Genomic DNA, 21,431 nt, shown 5'->3' with positions numbered 1-21,431 from the left:
AGGCTAAAACCCTATTATCTTAGGGTGTGACATCACTTGCACACTTGAAACATTTGAGGGAAAACTTTCCCACAAGTAAAGAAATAGAAAGAGCAGAGCTTCAGATTGAGGTCTGAAGAAGAGCAATAAAAGAAACTGACATCAGTGTAGCATGGGTGGCAATGATTAATCTAAGTTGTTAACTAATTTCTCCTAAAGGATTGCAATTTTTTTAACAAAGTCCAGGAGACACACGAAATGCTGGTTGGTGGATGGTGATCTTGAAGGCAAGTGATTCAACTAAATTAATTACTGTACATTTTGAAAAATTACAATATTTTGCTGTTGCGGTTATTAGATTATTGTAGACTGCTTTCTCAATGATCCAGACTGCTCAATGATACGGACTAATGTTGGTTTTGTAATTCGCTCTACCTCTCTTGTGGATTTGCGCCATCTTAGTTTTACAATACAGCTTCTACAATCAAGTCTAGAACGTCCAGATAATGCCATCTACTAACTATTGTTTTCCAGTTTTTTTTAAATCTAGTGTAATAATGCATTTTCCACTTACAAACTATTAAAGACAACTTAAGCACAACTATTCAGATCTCCAAATTAATTTAATAGTTCATTGTACATCTCAGGTTACATTCCAATATCCTCATTTTACGGTCATGTTCATTGTCAATTTATTAATGAAAACTATTGGTGACATAGCAGAAAATACATTTATACCAGATATTCTCCAAAAAATACAAATATGAGCATCATAGTGTTTTAACAAATAAGACAAAGGCGATAATATACACAGACAAAAGCGCAAAGTATTCCATGAACTTCGGCGCAAAAGAATTAGAGTGGCTTTTATTCATCATGTTGAAAGGATGGAAGAATAACCATGATTTGGATTCCGTTCCATGGCCTCTAACAGCACTACTCAGCACTATTTCTTCTTCACAATCAAAGGTCCCACATTGTCCCCAGTATCTTCATTGTGTTTAGTGTGAGAGCCATCACAAAATGGAAACTAAGGGAAAAGAAACAGAAAGCAAGAACTTGAATTAAAGAATTTATTTTTACATGGAGCGCTACTATTCAAATACTGCAAGGACTGAAAGGCATAGACAGCTAAACTTTATTTGTAGTTACTTACTAGAAGACCTGCATAAGGCCACTGCCTTGTCTCATTGCCTCTTTAAAGTGCTGAACATGACAATTACTTGGAAACAATTTAGTTTCCATACAAGGTAACGAATATTCCCAACTATTTAAATTCACTTGTTTTGACCTACGTGATCATGACAATAAGATGACATTTCATACAAAATCCTGCACATTCACACTGCAGAGGCCACCAGAATAGAAATAAATAATCCCCCACCCTTTTGCAATCAAATTGAACCATATGTTGAAAGCTGAAATTACACAGCCTTTATTAAGATCGTTATAGTAATGATGATAACCCATTTGATGTATTAAATAATTAATGCAAAATATAAAAACAAAATGAAAAAATAGTTCTACTTAAAATTACATCTTTCAGTATTAAATAGTTAACTAAAAAGGCCATAATAACAACAGCTAGTGTACATACCACTCAATTATAGGGGTCTCAAAACATTATAATAATGGCATTATGGAATGTCGCAACGCTGGAAATTTTGGATTGCCTTTTTGCACTCACGCTGTGCCTAGGAAAACTAAACCATGGCTCATCTCCATTTGCAGACTGTGACTGATGCTCAAAGAATGCAGGCCATCGCATCATCAAACATGAGTGACAGATTAGCAGCCCAGGTTTGGATTATACAAACACAAGTGTTGGTTTAGATAGAAGCTGATTATAAAGTGTTTAATTGCACTTAAACAACGTAGTAGGCTTTTTTGGGGGTTTTGTAATATTTTTCACGCTGTTCTATAACCCTGGGAATGTTAAGCACTGTTAGAACTGGGATTTGCTATTCTTTGAAAACCTGAAATACAATTAACTGGACTTATGAAATATTGACTATACTCCAGCGGTCATGACCAGGACACTAACTCTTGCAATCTCATCTCCTGGAATATAGTCAGCCTGGCCAGTAAGTTTACAGATCTAGATTGGCTGTGTTTTATCCACAAGTATGACATTATGTGCCTGCAGGAGACCTGAACCGTCGACAACTTTTGTTTTGGGAAGGCTACAAGTTGTTTAATAGACCCATAACACCTTCAAGGGCTGGTCGACCGAAGGGGCCTCCAGTCTATGTGTCACTCAGGATAAGGGGCTTGACATGAATACGGACAACCAAAGCCTTCAGGCCTCATTATTCTCTAGGGTTGTGTAGATTGCTACTCTTGAACTTACATAATGCTACATCTTCCCAAGGTTTGTAACGTCACCCGATGAGGCACTTTCCTGACAAATTTTAATGCCTCCTCCGTAACACCTGTAATATAGTCTTATTGGGTGATTTGAACGTTCATCCTTGTGGGGACCTAAGGCTGCAGGGTCTCTCGGAGGTATTGAGTGCTCCCCCTGCCGTCACGCTGCTGATGCGCATTTTGAACATAGTGGACAGGGGGCAAACTAAACTCCCTAGTTTGTGATCTTGACCTGCAAAACACTATGGAATAATTGGATTCAGATAGGAGGAAGCTAATTCCCACCTTTAAAGGGCCAGGTCGTGAAACCTCCTTTATCGGGTTAATTCTAGTTCACACCCCTCTTTTTTACTTGATTTCTGACTTTTCAGCTAGCCAATATCCACAAGGATCATAATCCGCTGTGTACTAAAGCTAACTGGCCTATATTGGGTCTGAAAAGGAGGAGTAGTGGAGGAGGAGTACTTTAGCCCACTGATGGAGGTAGAAGGCACAAATGGGTGCAGATTGTCCCAGGCTCCCTGTTTGAGTCCCTCTTAGTGAAGTGACAGAACGAGATTTGTCGGGACGCGGAGGCAGAGCCGGACGAGTCCATCAACCGCGCCTTCAAATCCATCTCCCGTTCTGTCGGATCACTATTAACATTCCCTGCACCCAAAGTCCAACAGGAAAGGGCACCTAGATGGTTTAATCCAGAATGCTCACTTGCTGCTAGGAGGCTCAGAATAGCATTGCATGCCCTCCCCAGGAACAGCTCCCTAGTTAAAATTCGAAGGAAGCAATATAAGATAGCCCTCAGCAAGCGTAGGGAGGATCTGAAGGAGGAAGCTTGGGGTACGCTTATAGAAGCAACAACTATTAAGTGTAGTGCCGAGTTTTGGACCATTATTAATAGCTTTTTTGGGAGTAGAGGCCGCAAATGTCCTAGACACACATATTACAGAGAATGATAGGCCAGCTATGTTGAGGGAATGTTTAAGGGTGCTTCAACACAGTTTTTACTACTGGAGGGGAGAACAGAAAAAACAACTACATTTAAACGGAAGAAGCAAGGCAAGACATTACTGGCATGACGCGTAATAAGGCCCTGGTACCCCACGGAATTCCTCCTGATCTTTAGCTGTCGGATGTGGAGTTCTGGGCACCATTGCTTTCCTTTGTAATTAATGCAGCCACGCGGTCTGGCCCTCCTGCCTCTTGGGTCACCTACATATTCGTCTCGGTTTTTGAAAAGGGGAACAGGGACAGTACTGTTTGTTTTAGGCCTATATCCCTGTTCGACTCCGTGGTCAAAGTGGTAGGGCAGATCCTGCTGGGCAGGTTATAGTCTTGGGCTCTTGACAATAACATCCTGTCGGATGCCCAATACGGTTTCCACCCTGGCTGCTCCATGACAGATCAATGTCTAAATCTCTTTCTGATCTTGTCTAAGTACACAGTAGCCCGCTCTGGTACCATCTTTCTGGCCTTTATGGACCAGTCTTCCGCATTCGATTGTGTGAGCAGAGGCAAACTGTGGCAGATCCTGCTTTCTCAAGGGATGGACAGGGATATAGTCTCCTTCCTACAATACTTCCATTGAGACACTAAGGCGGCGTGTTATTCGGCCGACCTGAATGTATCACACTTGTTTGCCGCTAGGGGCGGAGTCCATCAGGGTTGCATTCTGGCCCTGGTTTTTTTCAACCTCTACATTAACAACCTGGAGATAACCCTCTTGGAGACCAAGCCAGACTTCCCTCAGGCAGGACGGCGGGGTCTCCCAGTCTTGCTATATGCAGATGACGCTGTCCTGATGGCCAGGACCAAACGGGTTTCGCAAGCGCTTATAACCTCCTTCGCACAATTTATGGGGGACATGAATCTGATGATCATTAACCTGCAGTCATATATTATGCAAGTAGGGGCACGTCCCAGTAGGCCATACACTTTCAGTGTAGGGCTTACCCAGATTCCTAAATTGAGCGTGGTCTATTTGGGGTTATTCTTAGATGACAAAAATGAATTGGGAGTCCCAACTCACCCGCCAGAGAAATTACCTCACTAGGAAGACTGTAGCCATTTGTAATTTTGCTGCTAGACTGGGGAAAAGATCGGCGGGGGCCCTTCTTAAGGTCTACAGGACCAAGTGAACCTCAAAGGCTCTTTATGGCAGTGAAATCTGGGGGTACGCTGATACAAACGATACCCAAATTGTGGAAAACAAATTCCTAAGCCGTCTTTTATCCGTCCCTTAGGGTACTCCCTCCCTCACTGCTCATGAAGAGAAGAGCCAGGCATGCCTACATCTCTGACCTGATAGCTTTTCGCCCGGTGTGTCTCTGGTTAAATATCTGGGCTGGGAAGGGGACCTATCTAAATAGAGCAATCGTAAAAGATTGTCTGGCTTTTGATCACGCACCCAGGGTACCAGGACTCAAATATGTTTAAAGGAGCCTCATCAGTCTGGCAAGAGGAGATCTTTTATCCAACCTCGACGCAATATACAAGATAGATCTGGCCCTCATTAAGACAACCTTCCTTGGACGTCAGATCATGGCAAGGGAGGAAAAGAGCTTCTGAAGCCCAGCGTACCTCGCTTCATCATGTTAAGGACGGCACTGATGGTGGAGCTGTACTTGCTGGGGTTCACAAACTCATACAACCATTTTCTCCTGACCAGGTTCTGGTTCAATCTTTTCCATCTTCTTCTTGCCCGTCCCAGGGGTCAGAACAAAGGGCAAACTCTTCCTTCCTGCGGCTGCAATGGTACATCTCTGCAAGGCAGGGTTCATTTCACAATGATTTGCCCATTTTATGATGCACCTAGAAAATCCTTTTTATTCCTATTTTGAAACAAGCCAATTTTAGACAAGAACAGCCCACTTTTATATTCCTTCAAATGTTGACTGGTAACGCACAAGTTACTTACCTTCGAATAACGATGCATCTGGTAGAGACTATTCTACCCTCAGATTCCTTCACGTAGAATTATCCCTAGGCGTGAGACTGGCACCAGCAAAAAATATTTTTGCCACAGCATCCCTGCGCGCCGGGGGGGGGGCGGCATCACACGACTCCGCCCCTGCTTCGTCCGCGCACGTGACGTCAGCGAGGTCAGATAAGTCCCACCCGGTGCGCCTACATCAGTTTTCTTCGGAGAACTTTTCCACACCACAAAGCGGAGACATTAGACAAAACTGTGAGAGTATAGGAACAGTGTGCGAAAAAAAAAAAGGGATGGTGGGGAACAAGACCATAGGAGCAGTGTCAAACAATGCAGTACCCCAGGCAGGGAAAAGAATAAAGAACAGAGCATAGCCCTGAACAGTAACCCTGCCATCACAAAGATAGCCCCCCCTGGAGTCAAGAACACATGAAAAGTATCATGGAAACACATAACAGGACCACAACCAATTACAATGAAGGGGAACCAGTCTGGGACAAACAAGGCACGACTAGACTCCCAGACAGCCCCAACACAAAATGTGACAGCCCCTATAAGGAACAAGGGAAGAGGCTCAACCAAAAGAACACAACTTAGAGGATAGCAGAGGGGCCAGGACCCCTAGCAATTAAAGGGGCAAGAGAAGGAGAGGGGGGGCGGGGGGGGGGGGGGGGGGGGGGAGTGTTCGGCCCTAACCTGGGACAACTAGAACACAAAGGCACAGAAGTACCTACAAACCGATTCTTCAAAGCGCCAAAAGGGAAGGAAGGAACAAATAAACAGGACGAACATCCTGCCAGAAAAGAGCAACAAAATGCAGGCACTGAAGACATAGCCACCCACAGGGAGGCGAATGCAGAAGACCAAGTCAAAGGGTCATCGCAGAATGGGTAGGAAGGGCGGGTCGTGAAGGAATCTGCGGCTAGAATAGTCTAAACCAGATACATCGTTACCGAAGGTAAGTAACTCGGACATCTGATAGAGACTCCTAGCTGCAGATTCATTCACGTAAAATAGATACCCTAGCCATACCCAGGGAGAAGGAGGGTCTGCGCGAGAAGGCCACCAGCCTGGTCATAACAGAGGATCCCACAGGGGCCGAGTCGCAAAGACAGGACGAGGAGCCTTATCCCTCAGGCAAGGGGAACCCCCGCAAGCAGAAGACCACGAACCCCGAAGGGGATGCGGGAAAAGAGAAGAGAAGGAGGTAGCCCGTCCTCACTCAGCGGAGGAAACAAGGCAAGGCGAAAGGAGGCCAAAGCACCCCATGCCCATACAAGGCAACAAAACCACCACCCAAGGCAAGGAAGAGGAGCACTGAAGGAGAATAACAACCTAGAGACTCCAAGAAGAAGAGGCAGAGCAAAGGCAAGCCTCCCCGCACTGGAAACACACCCAGTGAAGAGGGCCACCAAGCCTAACTCAGCCAGAAGGCAAAGACCAAACAGAACGGCGCTGTCCGCAATAAGCAGACGGAAGCCAAACAGGGGCAGCTCAAGGTCACCCAGGAAGAACCGTCCAGCGACCCGCAGGGACAGACTGCACCTGAAAGGGAACAAGAACTCCGGGACCATCTCATCCCACAGGGAGGAGAGGTAGAACTGAGTGCAAGGCCCACTGGAAGGAGCGGACAAGGCAAGGATGACTGTCCCACCAAATCGCCAGGAAGGCACAATGGTGCAGAAAAACAGTAGGTCAGCACCAGCAAGTGCAGCCAGACGCCGAGAGCACAGCGGAAGGATGCGCTCAGGGCAAGCAAGACACCAGCCGAAGACCGAGAGCAAGAAGGGTCCGGACACACTCCATTGAGGAGTCCGCACCCATAGCTCATAAAGAAGTGGAACCAGGCAGAGACAAGACGCCCGGCCGCGGACAGCAGGCCAAACGAGGCGAACCGCGCAGTGACCCTGGCGAAGGACATACCAGGGCGCCACTCAAGCCATCAGCAAGAGGATTGCAACTGCAACATACCTTAACGCCACGGAGAACAGAGGCCTGAAGGCGATCACAGCTACCAAGCGCATAACAGAGCTATATAACAGCTACCACTGCCCCACATAGGGCATGTTACGTCCCAAAACATGAGAACCTCTTGGGACCAACGTCCGGGGCAGAGGACAACAGAAAATACTTGCGGAAAAACCCGCAGAAGACTTGTCAAGCAGCCAAAGAGAAAAAACAGCAGGCCTAGTCTTAGGGCCAGCATGGTGTACAAAGCCCAAAGCAAAAACAAGCAGAGAAGAAGGGCCGGCCAATCGAACCACAGTCCTAACAAGGACTCGAGTGGCCACGAAGCACACAGAACACACAACTGGGGCGATCCGCCCCAACGGAAGAATACTTCCATGAACCAGATCAACTCACAGGTCAATGAGCGGGAGAAGGAGGAGGACGACGAAGCCCCGCCAAGAACCTCTGAATGGCCAAGTCCACAGGGGCGTGGAACAAAAGAGCACCATCGAAAGGAAGGTGCACCAGCCGTTGCCGAATGTTCTCCGGGAACACACTGTCCAGAAGCCAGGTATGGAGACGAAGGGCAACCGAAGAACCCATGACACGACCCAGCACCTCCAAGATGTCCAGAGTGGAGCGAAGAAAAAACGCCGCCAGCTCCCGGCCATCCAACACATGGTGCCTCAAACCACCACAGGCACCCTCCTGAGAAGCGGCAGACATAAGGATCCGCCGAGTCCCACAAGCAAGAGGTGGCCCTAGCCAAAACACACAGCGTGTTAAGGGCCCGCAGAGCCGCACTGGTTGAGGCGAACATATTGCGCCCCCAGGAGTCCAGCCAGCGTGCCTCCTGTGACGGGGAAGATAACAGGGTGGCAGAGAGGGAAAAGCATTCTGCACAAGTGGGCGTCTGGTAGAGGAGTGATGGGGAAGATACACCGGATCACGCGGCGGTGCAGACGGTATTGGGGGACTGTGTCCCCCGTGGCGGAATGCCCCCAAGTCCCCAAAAGAGAAGAATGGAGTCAACCCTTGAAGGGAAGTAACAGCTTCCTACCACCAGAGCCCTGATGAAGAAACTCCAGAAGATGAGCAGCAGGGAAATGGGTAGCTTGATCACCCATGCGCAAAATTCCCGCAGTCGGGGAAACAGTGCGAGCGAAGGTCGCACCCGCCTCCGTAGGTCCCCACGGAGCGGAAAGCAGCTCGGTAGGCGATGGCTGCAAGCTAAGGCGGCCTTCCCCCAAGCCAGCCGGAGGAAGGAAGGGCCAGGACCGAAAAGAAGGAAGAGGGACCGATGAGTGGGGGACTCTCGGCTCCCCCTGCGAAGACGCCGTGGAGCTGCCCTTAGACGACGTCGGGGAAGAAGCCACAATGTGTCGGCCCGTCTCCGGCGAGGATGAAACCAGCAAGCGCCGAACCTCTGGAGAAGAGGAGGCGTCCGAAGAGGAGTCAACGACCTGACTTTGACCTGGCGCCATAGACTCCGCAATCTGAGGCAGGACATCGTTGTCCGGCGCCGAGGTAGACGCCAGGGCAGGCTCCGTCACAGCGCAGGAGACCAGCGCTAGGCCAGAGCCAGGGCGGCAAAGGAGTGTCGCCAGAAAGGCGCCGGTCAGACCTCTGAGGAGGCAGCCCCCTGCATGGGGGGACAAGGGGGACCCGGGGAAGGACTAGGAGTCCCCCACCAGCCTCAACCCCTGACCGCCGACCCCTATGGTGCCGCCAGGGTCAGCAGCTGCCGGCGCTGAAGCGGCATCACCTCGGCCTCAGACAAGATCGCTGCCTGTCCAGAGGACCTCAGGGGTGGTGCGTCCCGAGCCCAGACGACCTCCTGCGACACCATAGGGACTCCCGCAGGAGTTTGCGGCGAAGCAGAGGGGCCTTGGTCCGAAGGAGGAACCCCTGAAGGGCCGCACCCCAACAGCACAATATCCTCCGTACCTGGATCTGGGCCTGCTAGGGCCGGATCCCCCAGCAACACCATGGAGGGCCCTGCACACTGCAAGGGATCAGCTGATGTCCCAGGATGGGAAAGAGGAGGAGGAGAAGCCAGCGAGACTTGAAAAGCCGCCACATATGTCTCCATCTGGGCTCTAGTCGCCCCCACACCGGGAAACGGCGGATAAGGGGATGACACGCGGGGTCGTACCACCGGCGGAGAGCCCGTGCCCCCAACAGGGCAGGAACCGACCATCGGGTACAACCTGCAACACTTACCAACAGGTGAGTGACGCTTTTGCGACCTGGGAGAGGGACGATGTTGACGAGAGAATTAGTGGGTTCATGAACCCTCTGCAGGGGCCAGGCAGGGTGATGACGCCGACCTGGATATGCGAGCTGAGAGAAGTTTCATCCGGTGCTCCGCCGGGACTTCGGTTTCATATCTGCTGGCACGCCTCACAATCAGTGGAGTTGCGGTGTTCCCCCAAACACCACAAGCAGATGGGGTGAGGATCTGTAGCCGACATCAGGCGTCCACAAGCCCGAAGGCATTTGCACACTGTCCCCACACACACGCAATAGCGTAAAGGGAAAGGCCTAAACCGGCCTAGAGCACGATCCGGATCTGCGCTGCACGTGGAAAAGGAAACAACTGAAGTAGGCGCGCCGAGGTGGGACTTATCTGACCTCACTGATGTCACGTGCACGGACAACGCAGGGGCAGAGTCGAGTGATGCCGTCCCCCAGGCGCGCAGGGATGCTGTGGCAAAATACTTTTTGCCGGATCTAGTCTCCTTCAAATACTGTCTTTTATGTGCTTAATTTTTTTTAATCCGCAATCAGGCTTAAGGCGAGTTGTAACCAACAGGCCAGATCCTTGTCACTATTCCCGGCACAATACACTTTACCTTGCTCCACAAGCCTGTTTAACGAGTAACTTGGTTAATTGCAAGGCGTTTTGTGGTACCATCTAGAGTTTTTTCTATAGCAGGTATTTTATGTGTGTTTGTGGTGATTTGGCAATTATATATTTTTAAGTGCTTACATATTTTTTTTAACTGTATATAACATGTTTAAACCGGGAAGGCTCCAGTTTGGATTGTACGTATCATATTTTAGCCTGTGTTTTTATCTCATGCTTTTATGGTTTTATCACATGAAACCTAACAAAAAGTTTTTTAAATTGAATTGACCATACTGTCCTTTGAGAATCTAAAACATAGCAGGTAATATATTCTGATTTTTACATTTTGGTTTTACAAACTTTTACAACTTTTGTCTTCAAGGTGGTGAAAAATATATATTTTACATGCAGCTCTAGTTGTAACAGATATCACTCAATATTTCAAAGCAGAGAATGAAACTCATCACCATCGGAAAATGCATTTGTATAAGCTTTGAAAAGAATTGTACAATAACTAAGCAAAAGTTATTGATTATTTTCTAAGATCAAAGCAACAACAAACCTTTTCATGAATGAGATGTAATGGAGATTCTCCAGCCACACTAAACTGCACAATATCTGTGAGATGGACTACGTACTATTCAAATAAAATCACTGAGACAATGAAAAACTATTAAAAAAACGGAGTTAGTGGAAAGATGAAATAATAGAAAGACATGTTGGTTATAATATTGTCAGTAACTACTTTTACCGAGAAATACAAATAATAAGTCCTAAGGAAGCAAGTGACCACGAAACATTTGTTGACAGTATATTGTAACACTTGAATGAATTAAAATACGTTATAAGGAATAATGATCATTATAGAATTGGAAAATTTGAATAAAGACTAAAGAAGACAAGAAATAACCGTATTTCTGTGAATATTTATGGATTCTTAATAAGCAATGCATTTTGGTTTTCCTATTTGTTAGGCTACATTTGAGCTCCATATTGCCATTCTACCTAAATTGTTAATTTAATTATCTTGCTCCTATCTTTGAAATCTTTGGTGGTATTAGAAACTGATGAACTGGAAATTAATATATTCTTCTGAGAAAGCCTCACAAATGCAGTACTGCAACTTGACCTTGGAAAACGGACTCAAGTACTGCTGCCACTGTATAAATATATTTTACAGCACTATGATTTTAGACTCATGATGATGAAGAATACAGTGGTGGCTGGTACAATTTAAAAATGGTGGGGGTGTAAATGCATGGCCCGTATTGGATTTATCGAGTGAAGCACACTAGTCCAGCTATTTCAAGAGGCTACCGGGGTATTCTCTCCTTAAAAACGTTGAAAGTTAAGGAGCATATAGGTGCATTTTGCAGCACATTTTGTGTGTCTTTATGGACCCTTCCGCCTGTGCACACCTTTTGTAATCTGCAGTGAACAACCCCAGCCCACAAGAGGGATAGCCAGGGCTTCACTTGAGACATTGGTTGCAGGTGAGGCCCACTGCACTCATTTTTGGGGACCAGCACTTATTTTTCCTCCTCAGTCAGACTTTGACCCTGAGCAAGAGAGAGAAAAACACATTAGGGGAAAGAAGTAGGAAGATAAAGTTGGAAGAAAACTCAAGGGACAAAGCAGGAACCTGAAAGAATGAGTTAAAGTGGCTGGAGGTGCCTGGTGGTGGATTAAAGAGGCATGAAGCTGAATGACAACTACACAGTTTTGATATCTAGCACACCGAAATTAAATAGCTCTGGCTGTGGGTTTTTGAACAAAATGTTGGGCCATGGAACTTAATGTTTTACAAACTGAGCACTAGGGGTAACACTGCCCTGGCACATATTTTTAAAATAGGGCTTTGCCCTGGAAAAGATCTAACACTCTGGACAGACGTTGAAAGCTCATTACGTGGTACCAAACTGGCTTCTGAGATAGTCATGGCACACTTGATAATAGTATGGCCCTCTCAATGCTTGTTAAAAGGCACTTGGCACACTCGTCTCCGGACGTATTTTTGTGTTTGATCTATATTGGAACCGCGTTCGACACAATAGATTGTAACAAACTATGGCACAAACCGGAAGAATTTCACTCTTCAGATGGTCCCTCAGGCATTATACAAGGAGACATAGGTCTGAGTCAAAATGGGGGATGGTTCATTGCTTACCAGTAAAATTCCTTCAGCGAGAGGCGTTCTCACCCAGCTAATATGTAACCTCTATGTGACGGACATGGCCCCTAACCTGCATAACAACAGAGCCTGCCCTCCAAAACATGGTGGAATGCCAAGCCAGCTCCAAATGTATGCAGAAGACTCAGTAATTTTCTTTTTAATCAAACAAGAATTGCCTTATAGCGTTTACTGTACCAGCTCAAATATTACTGTGCTGCCAACCACGTAAGTGTAAAATAAATAAAAAGTTCAATGTTTTGCACATTGATATTAGGCTAAGCAGAAAGAGCAAGCTGGTGCATAAACAAGACCATCCAATGTGCAGATTCCTAAATACACCTGCACTTATGGTTTACCATCAAAGGTTTCCAATCCTTTCCAACCAAGCAGAGGAAACAAAATGAAATGATTCACACATTCCTGAAACTAGCCAACAACTTATCAGGACCCTCTTTAAAACCTCTACTTAAGGCAATCAAAGTATAATATATGTCCTCTCTAAGGTACGCCTGTGAGAATATTCAGGTGGCAAAAGCGCAATGTACCCTCTTCAAACACCTGTCAACTCTACCTTTATCAACATCTCAGGCTCGCATCAGGCTGAAATACTGTAGCATATGGTATATTGTGGGGAAAGTGTATAACTTTAAGTGTATCGCTTTATTAGTGTAGTTATTTGAATGTGTTTACTGTTCTATGTTTCATTTTGTAGTTGGTCTGGAATGTAGCTGGACAATCTGTTCTGCCAGCCGACCTGACCAGATGTGCTCATTACTTCTACATGAATAAACCTTATTATTTTGAATATAATGGAGCTGCAGTTTAATTGAATACTACATTTAATTGGCAACATTTGGGATCGGATTATTCTTTGTATTTTTTTTTTTTTAAACTTCACTTCAATTTGATTTTTTTCTGGAACTCAAATTTTTGCATCAGCTTCTCCTTGTTTTCACAAAGAAATCACTCCTGCATAACCTTGAGTTTACCATGAACCACCATTCAGGAAGCAGCAATTGAAGAAGCAGCAAGTGAGTACTTTGAGTATTCCTTACCTATACGCATCTACCATATTCACCACCGTTTGTTTATTTTGAATCCTTACCTTACGGTTGCTCTGACCTTTAATCTGCCACGCGTTCCTTGTTGTGTTTATCCGCAGTTACCAGCGCGGATCACGGAGATTACATGGCAACAACGTTCCAGCACCAAGCCTTCAGTTTGTGACTTCAAACGTCAGGCAACGTCTTTGCGCACAACTTTACGAAAGCAATCGTGACTTCAAAGGTCACGCAACGTAACCCGACGCGGCGTGCGTGGCGCCATCTTTAATTTTATTCAAGTTGTTTCTGCTTATTCATTGAGCATGTCTGGTGTTGCTTATTTACTTCTACAAGTGTTGGATTCCAAGTCTACTCCAATATTTCAGTGGATACTACAGTTTTTTCAATTTTAATTATAGATTCATTCCAAGTAAGTCTTATTTACTAATTTATTATATTTTTTTTGGCATTTTGATTCGTATTTGCCATGGATACCAATGCTTCAACAAGTTCTTCAACTTCAACTCCTTGAATTAATATTAACTTAAGTACTCCTAAAGAATTCCTCACTGCCCCCGGTGAGCCAATTATTAATTGGACAGAATAGAAGGAGCATTTTCTCAATTATATAGCTACTTTGGAAGACAATGTTGGTATTTTATCTCCAGAAAGAAAAAAAAGAATGCTTTTACACAGCCTTGGCCCTGAAGGTTTAAGAGTTTACAATCAAATGCAAAAACCGGAAAGATCTGGTGATAGTGACATTTTTAAAAAACTGCTATCTTAGATTTAACTGAACATTACTCTCCCACGGTTTGTAAAGAAGTAATGAGACGCGCATTTTTCAAAAGAAAACAGCTTCAACATGAATCTGTAGAGGAATATGTTTCTTAATTAAAAATGTTAGCTTTGTCTTGCAGATTTTGTGTTTGACATGATGAACTTATTCGGGACCAAGTGGTTGTTTGTACAAAAAATAAGGGCATTCAGGATAGACTGGATTGAAGGTGAGTCCAGTCTTACAGATGTCATTGCTCTAGTTAAAAAAGCAGAATTTTCTGATAGAAGTTCTAAGGCTTTTTCCGAACAAGTTGAACCTACTCCTACAGTTACTACAATTTTAGATGCCAAAAAAGGAAAGGAATTCTCAAAAAGAAATAATAAGAATTTCCAAAGCAAAGAATTAATAATAAGACTTCTTCAAAACCAAGAATTAACCAAAGTGATATTTCTACTTTTGCTTGTGATCGTTGTGATGACAAAAATCACACAACACTGGTTTTGAGAAATGTCCAGCAAGATCCATAAAGTGTTCACAATGTGGAGTTTTAGGACATTTTGCTAAAGTATGCAAAAGAAAACCTAGTAAAAGACCAAAGGTTACCTGCGTTACAGATACTGATTCATCAGATTATGACTGATGCTTGTAATTCAGCGCATAACTTCAAAGAAAACAAACAATGCAATGTTGTTTTAAACATCAATAATAATGATAGGAGTAAACCTCTATGTATTGTAAAATTTGGAGGGATTCCTTTACAGATTGCTGCAGATTCCGGTTCCCCTTTCACTATTATTGCTAAGAGTGTTTGGGATAAGGAATTAATTAATGAATTAGGTCCACATTTAGAACCTACTGAGGTTCTTCCTGAAAGTTTCACAGATGATAAGATTGATATGTTAGGTTACCGTTCCTTAGTATTTGAGTTCAAAGATCATACTGCTGTATGTAAACTTTATGTTGCTTCTGATGGCCCTTCAGTTTTGGGTTGGAAGGATTAAAGAGCATTACATATTATACTTGATCCCAACAGCCCAGAACGGGTTCTTGTTGCCTGTGAAAGAGAGAGAACCAAGAATTGGGTTCTCAAAAAGTTTCCCTATGTTTTTTCAGGAAGAATTGGTAAATTAAAAGGTTTTTCTCATTGCATCAGGTTAAAAAGTAATGCAGTTCCTAAAGTACACAAAGTGCGTAATGTGCCCATCATTTTAAAAAGTAAAAAAAGAATTATTAAAATTGCAAGTAAGTGGCATTATCGAACCAGTAGAAGCTGCAGAATGTATTTCTCGATCGGTTATAGCTAGACGGGCCAACGGAAAAATCCGCTTATGTGTTGACCTAAGAAGCCTTAATGATAATATTATTGTCGATCAGTATCCTTTACCAAGAATCGATGAAATGTTGTCATTAACTCGGGGTGTAAAATATTTTTCTACATTGGACTTCTCTATAGCATATCACCAAGTTTCTCTACACCATTCAAGCCATGATTTAACAGCGTTTTGTACTCCTTTTGGGTGTTTTAGCTTTCGCTGCATGCCATTTGGGTTGGCTTCTGCGGCTGCAGTTTTTCAGCGTTTAATGTCACAACTTTTTGGTGATATGCAGGGTATCATTTTTTTCCAAGATGATATTCCTATTATGGGCAACAATTCTCACCAACATGATTCCAGATTGAGAAAAGTGTTAAGTGTTCTTGATAACAAAGGTTTTTACTGCTGAAATTTCCAAAAGCAGATTTTCTGAGAATAGTATTGTCTATTTAGGGCACAAGAAAAGTGAATAAGGTAGTAGACCCAATACTAAATTGGTAAGAGCCATATTAGATGCTCCTCCTCCCAAGTCTAAGGATGATTTAAGGACATTTTTTGGTTTAGCTGAATTTTATTTAAAATTTGTGAGTAATTTTTCTGAGAAGACTCATCCTATGAGAAATGTCTTGAAAAATAAAGTCAATTTTACTTGGTCTGAAGAATGTCAACAAGCTTTTATCATGATAAAAAAAAGCTATTTGTAATGCTCCCAATCTTCAAGGTTTTAATCCTTATGCCCATACATTTGTAACTACAGACGCCCGCTCCAAAGGTCATGGGGCAGTTTTAACTCAAATTTCAGATAACAATCAAGAAGTCGTTATTGCATTTGCATCTAGATCTTTGTCTCCTACAGAAGAAAAGTATTCTGTGATAGAAAGGGAAACTTTAGCTGTAGTTTGGAGTCTAGAACATTTTAGAAAATGTTTGTAGGGTAAAAGGTTCTGCGTCAGAAGTGACCACAAATCTCTTACAAAATTACTCACTACAGAAGGTCACAACAAAGCCACTGCTAGAATTGCAAGCCTTTCCATGCGCTTGCAAGATTTTTTATTTGAAATTCGTTATGTTTCTGGAGCCAAGAATGTTATTGCAGACTGTCTCAGTAGACTTTCTTTACCCCTTATAGAATCGGATTGTAGTTCTTGGAATGATTTTTCTGTTGCTAATGTTTTACCCAATGATGGTTTCATTAACAGCATTTCTCAAGAACAATGGGTAAAAGCGGATTCTGAAGACAGTATCTTAGCGGATGTTAAATCAAAATTCATACATGGTTGGAACAATTTTTGTAAAAAAAAAAAATCAGCATGATGATTTAAGAGGTTTTTGGGAAGTCAGAGATGAACTTTCAATCTCTGATCATTTACTTCTCAGGGGTGACAAAATTATTCCTCCTGTGTCCTTAAGGGAACAAATATACAGTTATCTCACGAAGGTCATCCCGGTATTTCTCACACTAAATCTAGGGTTAGAGACCAATATTGGTGGCCTGGGATTGACAATATTGAGAAAGTTGTTAGATCGCGCATAAATTGTGAGATGTCTGATAAATCCAAGAAAACCTTGAATCCACCCTTAGGCATTGTGCATTCCCCAATTCTTCCAAGGGAAGAATTAGCTTTAGACCTATTGGGCCCTATCAACTGGTTTGATGGTACTTTAAAGTATATTATTGTACTTATTGATTTATTTTCTAGATGGTTTGAACTAAAGGTTGTTGACAAAGTAGACAGTAAGAATGTAATCAACTTCTTAGACTGTATATTTTTACAAGAAGGTTGTCCTGCTTCCATAATAACGGACAACGGAGTACAGTTCAAATCTAAAGAAATGTTAAAGTTTCTCACATCTGATGGTATTAAATACAAGTTAACTCTACTTTATCATCCTTCCAGTAATGGCACTGTGGAAAGACCTAATAGAGTCATTAAGAGTACTTTGCGATTGTGTATTAAATCAAAATTTTCTTGGGAAAGTGAACTGAAAAAAACGTTGTTGGCTTATAGGGTAACACCTCATTCTTCTTTGGGAAATAGTCCTTTTTTTCTCTCATGAGGTGAAGGATACCGTTTTCCAAGACTAATCAAGGTTGGATGAAACTAAATGAAATGTCTGTTTGTGATTTGGATGATGTAAGATCTAATTTAGCTTGCTCGCAATTCAAGAACAAAATGTATTACAATACTAAACATGGTTCAGTGGGTTTTTATTATAAGAGCTAAGAAGGTACCTAAGGGTCATAGCATGTTTAGTATTCCAAAAAAGATTGTGAAAATTCATCATAATTCTGTGACTTTAGAAAATGGTGAAAAATGGCACATTAGGCGTTTAGCTTTAGCTCATTCTAATGATATGCATGTCTACTACCCAGGATGTTTATCCTGTGTCAAATCCTCGTAGTTCTTTTTGGTGCTATGACAATGCAGAAGAAAATAGTTTCAACTTGCCTTGTGATGTTGTTTCTTGTAATGTCAATGATGATAATGATATGTCAAACACTGCCAATTCATCTTCTTGTGTGAAATCTTATTTTGGCAGATGTGTTAAGAAACCGGAACAGTACAATTAATTTATATTTTATTAGTTTTGGTTTTTTTTCTCTTTCTCTTTCTATTTTTTTTCCATAAAGGGGAAGATATGTAGCATATGGTATGTTGTGAGCAGATGGCCCCAGGATTCAGTTGGCTGACTCCCTGTTAAAACTAGAGGGGTATAAAAGCTGAGAGACCTCCACCTTTGAGAATTCAGTGCCAAAAATTCTGACCACTGATGGACGCCAAGGTGCAGCTTGGGAGACAGATTCCTGACCCTAAAAAGTTCCACCTGAGTCTGCTGGACCTGCAAGAGTCATCGGAGGGAAGATTGGTCTCCCAGCACATGTGCTGGATTTCACCCAGACTTTGTGGGACATTGCGCCCAGAGCAGAAAGTTGCCCCACCTCCCCTTGGTTTGTGGACAAATGGTAAGCCACAGGAGGCTCACCCCACACTGTCCACATGAGCTGAGCATCCTTGAGCATCTTCAGCATCCTGCATCCCTTGCATCAGGACCACTCCATTGGCTTCCATGGTGGTTAGCCTATAGGACCTGGAACTGGACTGGACACCGATTTAACTGGTAACTGTTCAACTAGTCCTGACTGGACCCCAAGACTAACTCGCTATCTGAGTTGGGTACTACAAGTGTGCATTTGGAGAGGTTTTGAAGACCTGCTGTGGCTAACCCTAAACTGTGAGTCGCCGTAGATTTAAATGATTTATTGCATGGAGTGAAAAGCTGTGAGTTACTGGTTAATTAAAGATTCGTATCTGTGGAACTCCCTGGTGGATTTTTGTCATTAGGGGTCTATTTAAAGGAAAAAAATAAAACCTATTTTTATAAATTGGAGATGGATGTCTATTGTGTTATTGTGTTGTGTTCCCTCTTATTCAACAATTTTCGTACGTTTTAATACTTTACAATTGCTCATTTGATAAAGCCGGATTGCTCTGACCCACAGCTACCCAGGACGGAGCTAAGGTTTTTCAAACGTGACTGGACCGGATATGGAATTGGGAATTCATTACACAATGAGGTCGAACAACCACACCATATAATGAACCATTGTCCTCATCATCTGCATAAAACACACAAACACACACAAAACACCACTTACTGAACATTGAAGATGACTCACTCACCAGAAATGAAAAACGTCTGAAGATGGAGAAAGAACTTGACATCATAAAAGTAAAAATGTGCGATTTGGAGGAATGATCTCAAAGAAATAGTCTGTTAAACTATGCAATGGCGGGGTCGACTTCTACTGGTTTGAGGAGACTCTTTTTGAAGACATGTTTGGCAGATCCAACATCTCTGCCCCTTTCATTGTCTAACATGCGCATTGCACTCTACATCAAAGGCCACTGCTCTGAGCCCCACGAAGACCAATAATAAATAACCAGTCTTCTTAATTATAGAGACTGGGAAATAGTGATTAAGATAGCTCGTGTGAAGGGCTCAGTCACATATGAAGATCATTTACTTACTTATACACAGACTTCATTCACACAGGGGGTTTAGGGAGGTAGACACACCTTTAAGACAGTGAAGAGAAGCCTGCGTCGTCTATGCAATAGTATACTCTCATCTTGAAAACTAGGATTCAAGGTAAACCTTATATCTTTACGTGAACTGGGAGGGTTTTTGTGAAAAAGAATCGAAAAGGGAAGCAACCAAGATCCTCCCTACAACATAGTGTTGAATCAGCCACTCCGGGTGAAAACTATTGATCTGAATAGATTTCATGTTTTGTGCAGCAAGCATGGTATTGGGCAAGCTAATAATCATGGTTCACATTAAGCCATTTTATGATATAGTTCTAAAAGACATACAACTAGCTGCATATGGGCTGCAGGTTGAAAAGGTTGAGAAGCACGGATTTAGATGAATCATACACAGCAGTCTCATCAGCTAAGTCTTTTCAGTAAGAACTCTGGATCACATTCTTCCTGCCCAACACCATAGCATGTTTTGCAACTAATGCAACAAGAACAACTTATTTTGGTTATAGATTCTGAACACTGGGTCTACACAGCTGTACAACACTTTTGACTACGTTAGAGAATAAAATGTATGCGTATATTATGTATGAAAAATTAATGAAAAACAATACAACCTTTCGCTCCTGCCTGAAATTAGGAGCTTATTAGTGTGATCAGAATTTTCATCTCTTAGCTTCAATAAGAGTCTGAAACCTGTCGCCACGTTAATCTCAATCCAGTTTTATCAAACACAATCGAAAAATGTATAAATCAAAGCATGTTATCTCAAAATTGAACATAAGAACTCTTGTTCAGTTTGCCCGATTCCACTACGACACCTTTCATGACATTTTGCTAATGATTCATATTTCGTATTGTCTCACTTAGTTATTATATTTGGCCTATTTTGGCAATATATGTTTTTATTGCACAGTGCAAACGAAAATTTTTTTTGCAGTCGCTCTCCCCATCCGTTTTTAGAAAATGGAAAAAACATCCAAGTTTGACTTACCACAGTTGCCTTTATCTGTAAATAGATTAGATATAAACACTTGCGAGATACCTGTGGGACATGTTATTTTCAACTGCGCATTTTGAACACGCCTTTAATGCAGGGTCATACAGGAGGGCGAATTGCTTCTGTGCATTTCAGTTTTCAAAAGTTTTTTAGGTCGAGCCTGGGCAGCGAATGCTCTGCTCTGCCAGGCAAGCATGGTGTGTTCAGGTAGGGACGTGAAGCTCTGCCCACTTCCCGCCCCTACTTTTCATTGGCTTGTGTCATTGTCCACTGTAAGTTGTGGCTTTTCATTGGTAAATAGCCTTAGTAGTCTCTCCTTAGTACCGCCTGGTCTCATTTTGTAACCTCCCATGAGGCCACTCCTGTTACATGTGTTGTTACTCGGTAGGCTTTAATTACAGCCTCTGAGCACCATTTTCTCAAACAGACGCTCTCTCCTACCACTTTTTTAAATTTTATATAGCACGGGTGCTGGCATTTGCAATGCAATAGGTCTCGCATTTGCAATTGGTTAAGATATTGGCATTGTAAATAACAAAGCCTTTTATTTATTGGTTTTAAAAGCAACACATAAATAAAAGGCATTGTCATTTACAATGCCAATAGGTCAAACTCTCCTAAATGCAAGATCCAGAGCTTTAAATGGGCAGGGTCTCATCCTTGCGGAGGACCGGTAGTATTTTACAGGGGGCCATGAAACGGGTCTCTATCAGGCTGTGTTTTGTGCCCTGGCACAGTCGGTCCGTTTTTTTTCCGGACTGCAGTGACTGCTTGCACATCGATGTGCGTATGCTCAAACAGCTCACTTCTCACTTGTGGAGAAGTTACGGCATGACGTCATGCAGGGTGAGCGTTGTAGGGGAAGGGAAATCCTTTAACCTCTTCGACGCTTATGACGAGCTCAGCTCGTCATGAGGCACAGTGGAGCTGTGCTCATGAGTGAGCTGAGCTCGTCATAACTGCCTCGGAACGCCCACGTGGGGCTATTTCCCCTCCTGCGCGGGC

At 43.3% G+C, this 21,431-nt stretch overlaps 1 protein-coding gene across 1 annotated transcript in view; it reads right to left on the bottom strand.

Moving 5' to 3' along the window:
- Positions 1–583: 583 nt before the first annotated feature.
- CISD1 (CDGSH iron sulfur domain 1) overlaps positions 584–21,431 on the bottom strand; it is a 67,311-nt gene continuing 46,463 nt past the window's right edge. Inside the window, exon 3 of the mRNA XM_086921936.1 lies at positions 584–1,009. Coding sequence (XP_086778062.1) covers positions 926–1,009 — 84 coding nt within the window. The 3' untranslated portion in view covers positions 584–925. The remainder of the gene's footprint in view (positions 1,010–21,431) is intronic.

Source organism: Lissotriton vulgaris, chromosome 5, assembly GCF_964263255.1.
Source record: "Lissotriton vulgaris chromosome 5, aLisVul1.2, whole genome shotgun sequence".
In the NCBI taxonomy this organism is placed as follows: domain Eukaryota; kingdom Metazoa; phylum Chordata; class Amphibia; order Caudata; family Salamandridae; genus Lissotriton; species Lissotriton vulgaris.
The sequence above is the reverse complement of the archived record's forward strand: the minus strand, read 5'-3'. Positions and strand labels throughout refer to the sequence as shown.